The sequence below is a fragment of the Solanum verrucosum genome, unplaced genomic scaffold (genome assembly GCF_900185275.1).
Source record: "Solanum verrucosum unplaced genomic scaffold, falcon-dt-bn FXZP01000198.1, whole genome shotgun sequence".
Lineage (NCBI taxonomy): Eukaryota > Viridiplantae > Streptophyta > Magnoliopsida > Solanales > Solanaceae > Solanum > Solanum verrucosum.
Window position 1 is genome coordinate 3,084,682 of NW_026020173.1, and position 18,430 is coordinate 3,103,111.

The 18,430-nt window shown below is 34.6% G+C and overlaps 2 protein-coding genes across 4 annotated transcripts in view; one reads left to right on the forward strand and one right to left on the reverse strand.

Moving 5' to 3' along the window:
* Positions 1-12,774, reverse strand: part of LOC125828790 (lon protease homolog 1, mitochondrial-like) — a 31,536-nt gene extending 18,762 nt beyond the window's left edge. Inside the window, exons 1-9 of the mRNA XM_049508112.1 lie at positions 12,302-12,774; positions 5,011-5,076; positions 4,141-4,332; positions 3,982-4,047; positions 2,661-2,702; positions 2,431-2,553; positions 744-842; positions 292-357; positions 125-211 (exon numbers count right to left, since the gene is read on the reverse strand). Of these exons, the coding sequence (XP_049364069.1) occupies positions 125-211; positions 292-357; positions 744-842; positions 2,431-2,553; positions 2,661-2,702; positions 3,982-4,047; positions 4,141-4,332; positions 5,011-5,076; positions 12,302-12,610 (1,050 nt within the window). The 5' untranslated portion in view covers positions 12,611-12,774. The remainder of the gene's footprint in view (positions 1-124; positions 212-291; positions 358-743; positions 843-2,430; positions 2,554-2,660; positions 2,703-3,981; positions 4,048-4,140; positions 4,333-5,010; positions 5,077-12,301) is intronic.
* Positions 1-18,430, forward strand: part of LOC125828795 (chloride channel protein CLC-c-like) — a 1,181,495-nt gene that overhangs the window by 1,052,615 nt on the left and 110,450 nt on the right. The window lies entirely within an intron of this gene.

Sequence of the window (18,430 nt, forward strand, 5' to 3'; positions counted from 1 at the left end):
AAAATGCCTGTTTGAGGACTGAAAATCAACTCTTTCATTCATAACATTGAGTCAGAAGCTCAACATATATAGGAATAAACATATGCAAGTTTAACTATAAGAAAATTGCACATAATCCACATGCCTTCTTTATGGCCTTTAATTGCTCATTCAATAAATAACGGCGTTGCTCTCCACTTATTTTTTCTTCAATCGCTTTTGCTATTGATTCCTGCAGAAAACAAAGAAGTAAATTTCTAAATGCATGCATAACTATTCAAAGTTCTGGTATGCATCTTGACGTGCATTTACCTGAATCTTACTGATCTCCATTTCTTTCTTCACTATCTCCAGAGTAAGTTGTAGTCGTTTATGCACCTGATACAGGTATTATGAGGTTAACTATGAAACAACATACAAGAGACATTCACTTAATCTTATGTATGCCAGTATATTTTGATTGTTCAGCGGACAAAAGGGAGATCCTTCTGCCAGTGATGATTGCTTCCAATAATCAGGAAATCAAAAATACAAAAAACATTGTTATATTTTCAACACAGGTGAAGATTGCTACCAATGATCATGGAATCAAAATACAAAAGAAACATTGCTATGTTTTCAACACTCATGATAGGTAGAAGGATCTATGTCCATCCCCACCTTCCATACCCACCGTTTGGTATTCATCTATCAATCTATGTATCGAAACAAACTCACATACAGAAAACGGTATGTATCTAACTTCTTGAACCACAGGAACTTACGTCTAGCTCTTCAAGCACTTGCTGGCATTGCAGCTGGTTGGCTCCAGATATTGCTGCTCCAAAATCTGCTAACCTTGCATAATTGAAATCACCAATATGCTGCAGCTTCAAGAAGTTAGAATATTGAATGGTGATAAACATAGTAATGCTGAAGACCGAGAACTATTGGTTGAGTCATTATATAGGCATTAGGCAATATAATAAAAGAGCTTCTATTTTTGTCACACCAAAAAATTACAAGAAGTCCTTTTGAGTACTTTCTTCTAACTCTATTGAGACCCTATGGTGGAAAAACAAGACTATTGATTCCAAAGTTAGTTGTAACCGATTTAAGGCATAGCAAGAAGATCATCTCAAAATAACACACTCAGGAGTCGTTTGGTAGGCCGCATTATAAGAAATAGTCCATGTATTATGTATGGTATTATTTAATTCTATGTTTGGTAGGAATTTGGGCCTATGTATAACTAATTCATGGATTAGTTATACATCTTACATGGTATTATAGGATGCATTACTAATACCTTCAATTTGGAGGTATTAGTAATACATAGGATATAATACCATGGGATAAGTCTATGTAAAGACAAAAATATCCCTCAAATCATTTTAATTATTTTGTTTATTTTCTTGATTTTATGTTTTATATTTGTACTAGTAAATTTATTTAAATAAATTAACTTACAAATTATTTAGAGAGAGTTGTTTGTTACTTAAATAAATCCAATACAAATCAATACAAATTTGAAATGTGAGTTGTTTAACATTTACTAATTAAATAGGCAAATATATCACTACATGATGTTTCTAATTATTTGTATTTTGAACAATTTAAAAAATTACATACATATTAAAATTACAACTTACAATTTTTATGTGTAAATGTAGATGGTTTATTTAATTTTACCATTGTTGACCGTCTTTTCGATTTTAAAAGTAGATGGTTTATCTTTTTTAAATTGAAAATTGACATTTTGTGGGTGATCAATTTATTAAGATGACAATTATTTATCCTCAAATAATTAAAGTGAAAAAATAGCACACATGACAACAAAATTGTTCTTCTCATAGCTATTTAGAAGGCCATAAAAAAATAATATTGTCCGGCAATTATCTACCTTGACCCAATTACATAATAATTCAAGGGTATAATTGGAAAAAAGTTCTTTATAGAGTTTTAATCAAACACAAGATGAAGTGGTAAACAATGAACCAAACACTTGATAAAAATAAATCCTGCATTACTAATCCTTGCACTACTAATCCCTGCACTACTAGCAATCGCTAATCCCTGCGTTATTAATCTTTGTACCAAACGACCCCTTAATGAATTGAGATCTGAACCATTCAAATTCAAACCTTCATGACTTGCAAAAAAATGAGGCCTTAGTCTCCTCTTTCAGTAGGGCACCAAAATAAGGCAGAAAATCTAGTCATGGCTTTGAGTAACACCAAGACAAACAACGTCTTCCAAGAAGAACAACATGAAATGCCAAACATAGGGGGTGAAGTTAAGCAGAATCCACCATCATTTTGGAGCTTCACAATAGTGTCACTCAGAATATCAAAAGGCAACGCATTTAGAGAGGGTAAGAAAGTAAATTAGATTAGCAAATAAATAAAAATATCAGAGTTCTCACCAAATAAAACAATTAGGGCTTAACGTTTAGGAAGAAATGACTCACACCTGGATATAAGTTTGAACATGATCTTTCCAAAGAGAACTTGTCTTCAAAACATCTCGTAGGGTTGATAGAACTTCAAAAGATGTTGCCTTAATAACATCGTCGTCTTTGTTGTACGGCTTCTCCTGCAACATAATTAAGGAAGCAAAATTTGAAAAAATAAAAAATAAACATCAAGCTGTATGAGTTCATCATTGTTGAGTAGAAAGAAAGCCAAACAATTGACGCATACCTTGAGATGATCAACTTTCACTGTAAGGGGTTCCTCGCTGACCTGCAAATGAATGTCACTGTTTCAGTCCTCAAAAGTGATTCTCTTGTACATTTCACAGTATGGTTTATTGAGACGAAAGAAACAACAATATGCTGACAGTGAACATTCAACAGTGTGTCAAATCTAACTGCATAGTCCACAAATTGTTTCACTAGTACACTGAAGATATTATTTACTGAAAGAAAAGAAATAACTGCAGAAGGAAATCTGACTGCAAACATAAAACAGTATGTATAATATAATAGGAGAATTATTATTGAGAGAGCTGAGGGATTGAGACTTAAGTCAAATAAAAGAGGGAAAGAGGTCCTCAACCACAAAATATAAGGAAAAATTAGGAGACCTTTACACCTAAAACCAAGAAGACGACTCTGACCATATTAGAGAGCAAACATTTAGGATTCTGTTCAAACTTCTGTGTGTTTTACTATATCTTAAGTGTCTATTGCAGTTATTTATTTTGTACATTCAAATCTGTCAAGAACGAATTTCTGGTACGCCCAGCGGGACCAACTATTCAATTGCATCTCTTGCTGTCACAATTCAGATTTGCAGACTCCAGAGCCAACTGCTATGGCCTTAAGGAAGGGCTTTGGTTTAGTGGTAAGAGCGCAGCATGATATGTGGATTAGGCATACATCAATGATTCGAGCCTTGCTGCAGATAAAAGCTTGGCATTTAGGTGGAGAAGGATAGAAGGGCGGGCCCATTATCCCCAAGTATTGAACTGCACACCACTTGCCCTCGGGGATTTCATTAAAAAATATTGATATTGGAAAAGTCTAGGATTGCATTCAGATCAAATGCATCGACAGTCAAAGACATCAAAGAATTAACTCAATTGCCTTTCTCTTCTACAAACCCGAAATTGGATAAGAAATACATTCATATGACTTTACAGGAAACCAGCTGTCCAAAAATAAATACAATATCAGTGCTACTTTCTCTAGCAAAAAGCAACCAAGAATAAATAAGTGTCCCATTCTATTGGAAAGACATTATACACAACAGCAGAAAAACAACTCATTTAGCCGCAAAATAGAAGAGCCCTCTATTCCATAGCTTCTCAGTTTTATGAAGCCAAAGGAAAAGGACTGTGTATTCAAATACAGAAGGTAGGAAAGAGAGAAAAGTATACAAGTAAATGAACCCAAAATGTTAAATCTACAGTCTTCACAATCAGGAGATGAAGGAAAATATGGTTAAAAACAGAAGGATAGAGGACAAAAAAGAAACATATGGAGGTACTTTAAAACAGCAAAACATAAAGCATACTTACCACTTCTGTCATACGTATCCGCCTGTGACCAATAAGAATAACCTGGTCTCCTTGAATACTTGTTATCTAGCTCATCATAAGTTGCATCAACCTTGATCAGAAACTTCTTCAATCACTAAAAACAAAGCACCAGCATACATAAGGAACAACAAGATATACCTGAGCAAGTGTACCAACTTCATGAAGACGGCTAAACAAGTCTTTTCCTTTGAGCTCATAGATGTTTTTTTCTGTATCTGATGCAGACACAACATTAGGATCAGTCCCTTGCTCATCTTTTATAAGGAAAGCACCAGCATAAGGTGCTTGCCTTTTTCGACTTTCCACCAAGGCTGCTAATACCTTAGGATCCTGCAGTTTAAACTTACACATTATATGGAGTCTCAGATCAATTTGTTGCATGTCATTACAGTATCGTTTATCTTTTTCTGGAAACTAACAAATGCAAAAGAATATTACAACTGAGCAAACGATGCTCACTGCTCCAATCTGAAGGATTTTAGCTTTTCAATCTTACAACTTCAGACAGGAATTTTTCATCAGCAAAGCAGCATTCTTAAAGTTGAATACTGGTTTTACAGACGTCAGAGGAGGAAAATAGTCTCCCAAACACTAGTTGAAACAGTACAACTATCAAAACTATGGGCCAAAGGATGATACATCACAATGATCCTTCCGGTATTACCTCTATAATTTAGTATAAGCTTTTTTTCTGGATAAGAAACCAATTTATTCAAAAATAATAATCACACAACGGTGATGAAACTTCGTAGATGAAATCATTAAGATCCTTCTACTCTTAAATAAAAATCTCACTAAGCCATTATGGCACCAAACCCAACCCGTCAGGCGAATTAATCTTTAAGTAACCACAATACAAAGGCAATATGACATGATAAGATGTAATAGAGTAACACAATTGCTACAATCAGTAATTAAATTATGCTCTGAATGCTTGAAGTATTTTATTTGAACATCTAAAAGACAAAGTAAGATATAGTTTAACCCGTTCTAGACAAGGTACCATACCTTTACATAAATAGGCATATAAACCCCTGGAAATAATGGTCTGTGAGGAAGTGGCAGCGCTAGAACCTGCAACAAGAAAACAATATGCATCATTAAAAAGAATTAAAAAATACAGGTACGCACTTCATGTATTTTTAGCATGATAAATTATAAAGCCCTGCAAGTCTCACTGATATATCTTATCCAAAGGTAACCAAACAAGAAGGCAAGAAAAGGGTATGCACCCGTTAAATCTTCAAACAGATAGAATGATGAGCAAATAAGAAGCCTACAAGAAACGGTGTTTTCGTTGCATTAGTATTTCTCTTTTTTAGGGAAGGTTGTTAAGTACCACCTTTACACGAATCTTGCATTATCTCAACTAGCAAAATTTGGAATACAGAAATGAACCAAAAGACTGGATGGTAGATAGCACCTTCTCTTTTTCAAAAATATTCTCTCACCCAGCTCTTTCCTCTTTCTGGTAAAAATCCAAATTTTCACCTTTGATCCCTTCTTTATCACTATATTTGCACCCCCCCCGCACCCCCCTTAAGCTAATCAATGTGTTATTCCTTGTGTGAGTGTCAGTTTTTCTCCAGAAGTACTTTGTATTCTTTGTATTTCTGTCCCCCTATTTGAGCCAAAGATGTCTATAGTTTTTGTCTCCATGAGATTTCCTCAGCTTTGGCAATATGTTGCAACGCCATGTTTAAGTTGAACATTCGCATCCCTTCAACTTGTGACAACTGTCTATTCTCATTGGCTTGCTCAAGAGTGAACAGCTCATCCAGTGCTCTGGATTTCCTCTCCTCCACTTTTCCAAATACTTCCTGGTTCCAAGTTGTGATGTCCTTCTTAAGACTTTTAGTTCTTGCATTAGGACAAAATCTGGACTCCCATTGAATAGGTATCCCTGTCATCATTCCTTGACTCAATCTAGGAAGCCTTCTAATTTCAGCCACATGTTTTCAAACTTGAAATAGGAAGAATTAACTTCCCAATCTTTCAAGAAGAATTGGCTTATGATCAGAAATGACTTTAGAAAGTGTTAGCTGCTTCATTTATTAAAGCATTAGTTCCACTCAGGAAAGATGAGGAATATATCAACTCTCGAGGCATGAATATCATGTTCTCCTCAGAATCAGGTGCCTGAGCCCCCCTGGAGCCATCTAACTTGGACTCTCCAAAAATGCATCTGCACTAGTGATTAATATTGTCTCTTTTATTACGGCCGTTCAGGCCCTTAACATTCCAAGACAGTTTTTTTTTTAGAAATGTAACTATGTATTCACCAGTACCAAGCTGATACTGAATTTGGCAAGTTACAAAGGCCTAGGATCTTACAGGGAATCAAAAAAATCTGCAAGTGATTCTGTAGTATCTACTACATAATTCTCTTTATACCAGAATTGAAATGACCAAAAGAAAAAACAATTTAGCTTGATAATCTGTACAGATTTACTTCTATTCTCGAAAAAGCTAATGTTCCTCTACTGTTACCATTGCCCAAAAAAAAATCTATTGTTCCTCTCTTTCCAAATGGTCCACCAGATACAAGCTGGTGCTATTGACCACCACTGCTTCTGATAGTATTTTAATCCTCATACATAAAAGGATTTGTGGAACTTTGCCATGTTTCAGATGTTCTAACCATCATAACTGATACACCAAAACAATTTATCCAATTCAACTTTCTGTTTATCTTTGTTTTTCTTATTCCTCTTGCATGTTGTCTTATGTTGTTTAACTGAATTTGCCTCTTATGTTCCAATTTGCAGAATTGTGTCAAGCAATTCATGTTGGAAGAATTGTTGGAATCCAGCAGATTAATCCAGAAGCTTTGCATACCTTCCCCATTACTAACTTCCTTGATGTTTCTATAACAGTGGAACTGTGCACCACATGCGAGCTTGCACCTTCGCCCTACCTTGGAAGGGGGAGATGACAGTTTGATGAAAATTCAGTACCAAACCTGCTGAGCATGCTTGACTCTGGGGTCGGAATATGATATGAAAGAAGAATGTTGAGATTCCATGATGGCTCTGCTTCATCATCTGATTCCGAACAACTGAAGAATACTGCTCAGTTGAGTGAATCAAAGTTGTGTCTACTGTCTATAGTTTCTAGTTCTTTCCCATGATGGTCTGTAGTGGATATCATATTGAGGGCCTTAAAATCGATTTTCACTAATCGGCCCAACAACTCTCCATTAAATTTTCTTCACTTAATTCTTCTTTTTATTTCTCTTGCCTTGGACCTTCCTCTTTGTGCCTTTGGAATGGTGTAACAGTTGTTGTCCAAACATTGGCCTGAGTCCCCACGTGGCTAGGCAAGTGTCTACAAGAGATGGGGTGTTTGGGTGAATTGCTTGGTTCGAGGGATAGACTTGACCAGCAGCTCACTAACCTTCATGCCAAGATGAACTACTTTTCTGATTGGTTTAGATTTGTCGCACCAGGCACAAATATCAAGATCAACAATGACACTATATCGGAATTTTCACACAAATCCTTGTCCATTGAAGGTGGAGTTTGTTCCTTGTATCTTCATCAATTTCAACAAATCCCTCACATAAATCTCCTACGATCCCATATGTCTTTGCTGCCCAGAAATGCAGTGGAATACCAACGGCTTAAACCTAACTTTGAACCTTCTATCTCGACCACCATTATAGTGACAGTCTTCTTCCATTCCAGAACCAGTCCCCTGCTTCAACTCTTACTGCTGCTTGTCTAGAAGGGAGATAAAAAAAAAGGAACATGTTATGTTTTAAAGCTGTAATTTTGAGACCTGCAATGATTGGCCACCTGTTGGACAAACCATTTATGAATCGTTTCAGTATTGGGACAAGGTTGAATGAGACGTTGGAACATCTTATCAAGCATTTGGATAGAAATTGACTGTTGTTCATCTCATTGCTAATCTTAGCTTTGTTTGTACCCAACTACATTCCTTGTGGCACCATGTTTTGACACAGTGGAAACTTTGAGCATCAATGAAAGGTTTGATATCTTGGATATATAGATTAAAATTTGGAGTTGGTATTATTCCCCAAGAACCAGAGAAGCTTTGATATTATTTCCCCCATCTCCAATTGGAGTTCTTCTCTGGAATAATCATGGCAGGTTTCCTCTCCCCCAGCCATACCTCAATCCTTATGTATGTTATTGTAATTTTGGAGGACTATAAGTACACACTTGAATTTTCCTCCCCCATCTCATGCATATGTTTCCCCTCGCTTGTGATCCTGTTTTATAGTTTCACACACACACCGCTAAATTTCTACATCGACTTTGATAGTGCTAGAAAGTCTCCTATTGAGCTCTATTAATGAGAACCACCTATCATCACTAATGTCTAATAACTCGAAAAGGAAATTCAACCAAAATAAAGAGTGTTTTTTTCACCATTGCTAAAGAGGTAACAGAAAATACGTCGGAGAAAGGACCGAAAGAGAGAGTTTAGAGAGCAGGCCCATTTCCCAAGTCTCAATAACTGCTCTTACAGACTGTATTTCCTGTTCAAATTTTCATTCAGAATTGAACAAGAAGGATGTTGGACTTATTAATCAATGAAAATCAAAATCATTCGCTGGAATACGAGGGGTTCAAATAAATTAACAAAAGAGAAATTTTGAAAAAATGATGTGAGGCACCGGAAGGCCAGTGTCCTGTGTTTCGAGAAACCAAGTTAGCTATTGTGACCTAGATGAGAATGAATGAAATGTGGGGAAATAGATGCTGGGTTTCATGGGATGCAACACATAGTTTTGGTGACGTTGATGGAACTAAAGAAATGTAAAGAAATAGATAGATGAATGGGCATCGACGCATGCTACACAAAAATAAAATGGGATCATAGTCATGTGGGAGAAGAGAAAATTGAGATGTGACAATTTCACGGGGAGGCACTCAGATCCTCTTGTTCAACTTATTCAAGCTAATTACTAGAGTATCTTCCAGGTACATATGCCGATCAAATCTAGAAACTACATAGAGTTAGATGCAGTAAAGGCATGTTGGATATGCCTAGTCGAATGAGAGTTGACTTTAGTTGGTGTGAATCCAAGAAAGGACAAATAGCTCTATCATCGAATAATCCATGTAGGAACTTTCTGAAATTTCAGCCTTGACATAGAGCTGACAGAGGCAACATGGAAAGTTACAAATGGTCCAAAGGGAGACAAGGCAGGAAGTACTCAGGGATTGATGGGTTTCTATTAATAGGAGATTTCAAAGAAAGTTCCTCAACTATTATGCAGATGGTTTAACTGAGAACATTCCCAAGTCACAACATTCTTCTTGCTTGTAGGATTCTCTAGTAAATAGAAACTTCCTTTACATCTGAAAATTGTCGGACAATAAAAGAAGGAAGTAGATGAAAAGGTAAGTAGTTGAATAATTATTACTGAATACATGAAACCTAGTTTTCAGGTGTGAAAAGCACAAAGATATTTTTTTTGTCAGACTAACTAAACACTAATATTCCACTAACTAACATTGCCATTGTATTATGTATCCTTGAATTCAAGGTAAGATGAACACCTTGAATTTACTTTTATCGAAAACCACATACCAGGGGACAGTAGTTGTAATAGTAAAGGGTATCTATAAATAGAATAATTCAAAATGTGAATTGTCAGTGGAACATCATAATGGATTTTTTCGTCGAAACACTAAAATTGCAGAGGTGAAGAAAGCACTGACATGCAGCACAGATTAAGGGAACATATTCCCAATCATCAGAGAGAAGGCGACAATAGAAATCTCAAGACCATCCTTGGTGTGGCATAAGGTGGCAGCTAATGTGGCTCAAATTGGTGGCTAAATAGTGAGCGAATAGCAATTAGAAGTGTCCAAAACAGTATCTTAATCTGTAAATAGAACATAATTAGAACAGCGGCAGAAACTTAATGGAAGTCTAAGATGTAATAGCTATCCTGTAGACTTTTTTTTATTGAATTTTATAGCACCGCCTTGGTACTCTTTCGATAAAATTTACTTTCCTGTATCGAAAAAAAAAATGTGGCCCAAAAGATGTCAAAATATTTGGGCTAGAGATGTAGTATTTGTTTGTTTCATAATTGATATATAATTTTGGTTGGATAACTAATTCGCTTTTAATGACTATTAATGTGTTTGGAGTAGCACATATTTTATTCGAGTGCTTATAGAAATGGTTAAATGTATGGAAAATTGGTTCACCCAACAGGTGGTGTTAGCAAGTGTCAGTCGCGTCTAGGGGATATTCTGGGATGTGACAAAGTTGGTATCAGAGCTTAGGCCTTAAATCCCTAGAGTAGTATTTAGTAGAGTTTTGTTTATATGTATGTGTCCATATTTATGACCTTAAGGCTACTGAATATCAAGGATGTTTTCCCTTTTTCATCCCTTGTTCGTGCGTTGAGTTGAATCAAGTCTAACCTTGAAATGTTATTTCGCAAATGGCTAAAAAACGTGCTTCTTCTGCTATTGGTCGAACTAATGCATCCGCGGGACGTGGTGTTGGACATGGTACTACCCCTTGTGCTAGTAAAGTTGTGGCTCATCAGATTAGGCTCAAACTAGGGCATAGGCCGATCCTCAACCTGGAGTTGTGAATGGGGTCAACCTTTATTTCATAACAATGATTAATTGATTTCCCCCTCTTGGTATCAATTTCTAGAAAAATCATGTCGAATACTAAATTCTGCACCTCCAGACTCCCTTTTGTTTTGGTGTAGTAACCGACTTTAAAGCAATCTCCATTTTCTTTTCATTCTCTTCTGTCTATTTTCATAATAAGTGAGAGTCCCCCCCCCCCCCAATAACCCTCAAAATTGACCCCATTGGCAGTATTCATCATTAAAAAATATTCTAATGGACACATATAATGCATCCATCTCTGGGTCAAGGAGTTGGGTATCCAAAGGTTCAGCTTCATCAGCAAACCAATTCTCATGAACTTTGATCTCTGTCAGCTAAAGGGCATCTGAAGCGAGGGAAAGGAATAATACTCCCCACTGAAGTTGTCATTGTATCATCAACCATATCGAGGACACCTCCACCATGTAGAGAAGTCTCCTAAATTTCAAAATTGGTGTTGACAATGGGAATTCTTTCAAAAAGAAGAGGATAATAAGAACTGTCTTGGGTCCTTGTGTAGTGCATTTTTCTCCATCAATGGATCATTATCTAAGGCTGCAAACCTATTTGTGGTGTGGATTTTGTGGCTCACTTCTGACTCCTTAATAGACCTTGAATTAGGCTTAATAAAATGAGAGATCCCTCGATCCAATGTTGTGAGCTTAGAAGTAAGTTGACCCAATCTGAGTTTAACTAAAAGGGTAATCCTAATTGAAGCTACAATAGCATTAAAAAGGTTGCTCATGTGAGGTTTTCTGATGTCCTAAGAAAATTCAAATCGAGATTCTTTACAACGAAGGGTTGCATTAAAAAAAATCTTCAATTCTCATTTCATTAAAATGATAATGCTAATTGAAGCTCCAATAGCATCAAAAGAGTTGCTCAATCGATGTGATATAGTTTGAAGATCCTAAGAGAAAAATGAAGGTTCCTTAATACTACAGCATGATTAAAAAAAGTCAACAATACTATTCTTTTTGCCCCAAACGGAATGGCAGGGTTCAAAGTATGAGGATCAAAGCATCTAATAATAAAAACATTCTTTTGAGACGGAGAGAGCATCAAGAGTTGTTCCTGAAAACAAAAATGTTGAAGACCTTCACAACATTGTATGAGGACAGTTCAAGGTAGGGAAGGCCCTTTACTAAAAAATAATGAGTATTCGAGTAAACTAGAAAATATGATCTTTGTGATCCACCTTTTTTATTTTAAAAGCTAACTTATTAACCAACCATCCCTTGCTATTGCCCTAATCTTGACATAGTGTTGCAACCAAAGTCAAAATTATTTTATATGAAATTTATTCCAATTTTTCGTCAATGCCAACCACAAAGAATTGAAATTTCATCATTTGTGGTCATAAAAATGACTAAAATCACACCACAACTACCCAACGCAAACATAAAACCAACAGTCATTTTACATCTTTTTTTGGGCACAAGCTGACATGGTGACGGTGTCTTTTGTTTAGGGGGTCAAATTACCAGCCACCAAATATTAGAATATTGTGAATTTGCAAATGATGAACCAGGAAAATACTTAACACACTGGTATTTGCACCAAACATGTTAGAAGTGTAAATTGAAGTAAGTAGTGCAAAGACACATGTAAATCTAATTGGTTCGGAGCCAAGAGCTAGTGCAAAGTAAGTATAGTATTTTTATCGGCCGGAAATGTAAACTAACCGTTAGGCAATCTTCAGGCCTAAATACAGTAGGAACAATTGCTGCGGAAGCGTTTGAATCAGCATCTCCAACTTCAATTTCGCCCTCGACCTGCTTAGCTTCGGAATTCGGTTCGGACCCATCAGTAGAATCTGAACAAAAGAATCGCCGATACAAATAGGGGCCTCTACTGTTTGAACTTCTTAGGGAACCTAAAACCTGAAGCAATGGCGTATTCGACTCAGTTCCACGCCGAACTTGAGGGGTAAACGACGTTGTGACGGCGTGGAAACGATTTTGCAGACATGAGGATGTCAAAACCTTCAACATGGGTGCCAATAATGGGAAAAACTAGAATGAATTGAGGATGTTGATGGGAAAATGGGGGTTGACTATTCGCATGCTAGTTCAAGTAGGGACTGAGAACCGCCATTGACGAGCTTAGTGGAGGAAGCCGTTTTCTGCGACTCACAGCTAAAACCCTCAATAAACCCTCCAAGCTAAACAAATTACCGATATTGTCCTTCAGTTTTAAAAGTCTATAGACTCTACTAGTAGATACAAGAAGTGCCCAATATATGTTATAAAAATAAAAAATTTATATGATTTTAAAATTAGAATATTTTAAGTTATTATTATTGTAATTTATAATATATAATAATTTTGTATAATTTTTGACTATTTTTTATTTTCTTTGTTTTAATGTACGTAGTATAGGTGAAATTTCAAGAATTAATCAAATTTTTAATATGTTTTTAAAATATTTTAACTTGTTAATTATTGTAATTTATAGTATTATTTTTTTGTAATTTCACATACTAGAAAGCAAAGTAAGACAAATAAATTGAAATGGAAAAAAATACTAAATATAAATAGAGGAAGTTAAAGTAGAAGGACAAATTGGTCAATTCACTGAATGACTCGAGTTACTCATATTTCTTCAGTTGCTAATTATTGTGATTTATAATTTTTAAATATATAACATACTAAAAAAAAAGTAAGACAAATAAATTGAGACAGAAAAAGTACTAAATATAAATAGAGGAAATTGATATACTACTTTTTTGTAATTTTTATTTTAAGTACATAACATATTAAAAAGGAAAGTAAGACGCAAACAAAGAAAATACTAAACATAATTATAGAAATTAAAATAGAAAGACAAATCGATCAATTGAACAACTACCCATAAGCTCCTCGATTCCCTTCTATGTAAGAAAAAAAATAATAGAAAAAAATAAAAATAGAAATTAATTTAGGCTTCTTCAACATTTACTCCTTAAAGAAAAACAAAAACTTATATATTTATACTAGACACAAGTTTCCGTGCTAGCACTGATTCAATATCTGTTATTTTTTGTCTCAATTATGTGGCATAGCTAGAATTTAGAGAGTCAATTAAATTTTAATATGATTTTAGATATTTTAAGTTGTTAATTATTGTAAGTTATAGTACTTTTGTAAGTAATTTTTAAATAATATATGTTACTCCTCTTGTCTCAATTTATGTGGAATCAATTTAATTTTTTATATGTCTTTAATTTTTAACTCTTTTTAGAGAAAAGACATAAAGTGACACCTGAACTTGTCTCGAATTTTCAAAAAGACACATTAACTATGAGGGCATCCTATTACCCCACTAAATAATTTTGAACTAATATTATTACATCATTTTTTGTCCACCTGACATAGAGAGTGTGCACTCTCTCAAAGAGAGTGAGCAACCTAAAATTACTAATATAATTTTATTTTTACAAGTATTTTATTATAAAATATATTTTCTTATTTTTCTTATTATTTTAACTTTTTTCCTTTTTATTTTTTCTCTTTCTTTCTAATTTCTTCTTCAAAAATTCATTGTCATCTCCATTGAAGCTTCTCACTTTCAATGTCACCATTTTTACCACAACTTCACCTTTTTTTTTTTTACTACTATTAGTTTTACTCTCTTTAATTTTAAAATTTTATCTAAATATTTTCTTACATTTCGAACAATTTGATAAACTCATTAGATTTCAAGATGATTAGGAAGTATCATATAGTTTTTTTATCCGATTTCAATTAAGTACTTTCAATTTTCGAGGAATTCATTGATTCTTTTAAAATTGTCATTTCTAATTTTAAAGTTATATGAAAAGGAAAAGGAGTAATTGATGATACCTTCAAAATTTAAAATTTTCTTAGAAAAATAATTAGTTTTTTTATCAATAATTCAATAAAGTCTAGAAAATAGTATGAAATTTTTCTTTTTATAAAAATCACTAAAGTAAAGAATTTTACTGGAGAAGATGAAGAAGAAAAAGAAAAGAAAAAAATGGGAGAGGGGTTCAACTTGACGTGGGGGATGGAGTGAGGGTGGGAGCTGAAGAAAAAGAAAGAAAATGGAGGGATGAATCAGTTGAAAGTGGGGTGGAATATGAAGTGGAATTTAAGATAAAATCTAAATTAAAATAAGTTAGAGAGAGAGAGAGAAAGAAATAAAGAAAAAACTTAAAATGAAAAAAAATACATTTTAAATTAAATTAACACGTGTCATGTAATGATTGGTGTGTGAACACACTTGTTTCTTAAAATCTGGGGTTGATCGAAAAATAATATAATAATATCTATTCAAAATTGTCTAGTGAGGTAATAGGACGGTTGCAAAGTTAAGGTGTCTTTTTGAAAATCCGGGACAACTTCAGTGGTGACTTTATGTCTTTTCTCCTTTTTTTAATTATTGTGATCTATATTACTTTTACATCATTTTTAAACAATATATGTTACTCATCTATTCCTATTTACGCGGCACTAATTTGAGGGTCAATCGAACTTTTTATATGTCTTTAAATATTTTAAATTGTTAATTATTGTGACTTATAGTATAGTTTACTTAATTTTCAAATAATATATATTACTCCCTTTGTCCCAATGTATGTATCACAGATGGAATTTCAAAAGTCAATCAAGTGTTGCTAATTATTGAGATTTACAATACTTTTTTTTGTAGAAATCTCACGTAAAGATTAGAGAAATCAAGGATTGTATTGATGATTAAATTTGTTCGAGTACAAACTCCTTATATAGGAGAAGAGTCCTAGACTAGTTATACTTAGAGTCCTACTACAATACAAAAATATAATTTAAATGAGTAATATAGGTTTACTACTACTACGATAACTACAATACTTTATCCTAGTTCTTTGGACATGTTCCTATCATTAGCTCCATTCATCTTTCAACACTTTCCCTCAAGCTAGTGAGTGGCGAAACTGTTACTCCTAGCTTGCTTCGAAACCCAAAAAAAACTTGTTTTGTCAATGCTTTGGTATTAATGTCAGCTATCTGATCATTGGACCTCACACACTAAGTAAGAAGTTGTCCTCTGACCAGCTTCTCACGAACAAAATGAAGTCCATTTTAACATGTTTGGTTCTAGCATGCATAACTGGACTAATTGTCATGTACCATACACTTAATTTATCACAATACAATATAGGAACAGATTTGAGAAACACCCCAAACTCATGAAGTAGATATATGATCCATGTCATTTCTATTGTAGTGGAGGCCAGTGATCTACACTCAGCTTCAGCACTCGATCATGCTATTGTGGTACGTTACTTGGAAGTCCAAGAAATAAAATTTGCACCTAGGTAAATGTTATAGCTTGTAGTTGATCTCCTAGTGATGGTACAACCTCCCTAACCAGCATCTGAATATATATACAACATACAATGTGATTGTGAAATAATTTTGAGCCCAAAGTGTAGAGTACCATTGATATATTTGAGAATCCTTTTGACTCCATGAAGGTGTTCAATGTTCGGACTTTGCATAAACTGATTTGCTAGATTCACAGCATGTGTGATATCATGTCTTATGAGTGTCAAATACTGAAGACTCTCTACTATCATTATGTATAAGGAGACATCTACAAGACTTCCCACAACTTCATGTAAGCCATGATTTTGAGCCAAATGAGTAGCTACAACCTTTGCTAAACTCATCTTTGTCTTGTCCAATAACTTAGAAGCATACTTACTGTGACTCAAGTGAAATCCCCCTTCAAAATACTTAACCTTTACTCCTAGGAAGAAGTGTAAAGGGCCAAGATCTTTCATAGCAAACTCTTTTCCAAGTTATAGAACCAACTCAGAGACATGTGATGGATTACTTCATGTGACAATAATGTCATATACATATAACAGAAGAAATGTGGGGCTTGTGTGAGTTTTCAAAGTAAATAAGGAGGTATCTTTCTTACTACAGATGAAACAAAGGTGTAAGAGATGTATGCTAAACCTATCAAACCAGACTCTTGGTGCATGTTTAAGATCATAGAATGCCTTTTTCAGTAGACATACATGTTGAGGATATCTAGGATCAATAATCCATGAGGTTGACTTATGTACACCTCCTCTTGTAGGAAACCATGGAGGAAGGCACTTTTGACATTTGGTTTCCTGACTTCCCACTTTGAGCTAATTATAATGGATAGATCACCCTAATAGTTGTGGCTTTAACCACAGGGCTAAATGTTTCTTCAAAATATATCCCTTCAAGCTGTGAGAAACCCCTAGCTACAAGTATGGCCTTGTATTTATCTACTATTCTATCAACTTTCAATTTTTTCTTGAACACCCATTTCGAACCAACCAAGTTTATACCAGGAGACTTAAGCACCAATATCCATGTCTTGTTAGTATGTAAAACATTGATTTCCTCCTATATAGTTGCAAGTCAATGAGGAGACCTTAGTGTTTTCTTAGTAGTATCTGGTTCCCTCAAAATCTTATTGTCGTTGTGAGCAACAAGTGATAGGTGTTGTTAATTTGCCTTGTGTATGGTGATCATATGATGTCCTTGTGGTTCAGGAGGTATATCAACTAAAGTAGCTGATTGTAGTTTAGTATCTTCAGGTTGGTGATACTCTGGCAAATTGCACTTTGAGAAGTCAACTTCTAAATGTTTTCCATGTGAGTTAGTCACAAAGAAAGTGGAATTTGATGAACCATCATTGACTGGACCTGCATGTTCAACCTGTTCCTCACTACCACTAGTTGATCCTGAACCTGCAACTAGAGTCTCATTACTAATGTCTGGACCATCATTTTTAACTTGTTCTATAATTATCTAATTTTGCACAGGAGAGGTCAGTAGCAGCAGTATCATCATCAAGGGGTATAAAGTTTGTTGTAGTAATATTTTCACCAATAACTTGCGTACTATTCGTCTGTACTTCCCCTGAATAAGGCTTATCATGCGCCTATAGTTTAGAGAAAGATTAAAAAAAAATAGCCAAATGATCAGGTGGGACATCAATGTTAGTCTGAGTTTGACTTAGAGACACATAGGGTAATGTGTTTTCATAAAAAAAACAACATGTTTGGATACGTACACCCTCCTTGTAGAGGGATGATAACACATGTATCCTTTGTGTAAGCTGTTGTATCCTATGAACACATAAGGGTAAATCTTTGCACTTAACTTGTTTCTACCTTTGATATATGGAAAACATTTACAACCAAACACTTTTAGGTTGTTATAATCAGATTTCTCCCCATACAACTTAACAAATCGGGTCACAATCTTTAGGACTGAGGAGGGCAGTCTATTCATGAAAAACACTGCAGTGAGGAAAGCCTCAACCCATAGAAACAAAGGTAGGTTAGCATGGAATAGTAGGGTTAAACTAGTTTCCACAATATATCTATGTTTTCTTTTTGCAACTCCATTTTATTTAGGTGTGTTAGGACATGAAATATTTCTGACAATGCCACAACCTTCCAAATGTTTGATGAGGTATGTTTTAATTAACTCACCACCTCCATCACACTAAAATATCTTAATTTCTTTAGCAAATTATTTTTCCACCATTTTTTGGAATTTTACACTTCAAGAAATTCATATTTCTTTTTCAGTGGATAAAGCCATGTATATCTTGTGTGATCATCTACAACACACAACATAATATCTCATATGTTGAGAAGATTCGATAAGGGCAGGTTCCCACAAATCACAATCAATTTTCAATAAAGGTTACTTCTCAATTTTATTTTTCAAACCAAATGGAAGTTTACAACTTTGTCCAACTGGCAACTAGAACAAACAATAAGTATTTTATTCCAACTATTAATATTGATGCAACTATTACTATTCAAAACTTTT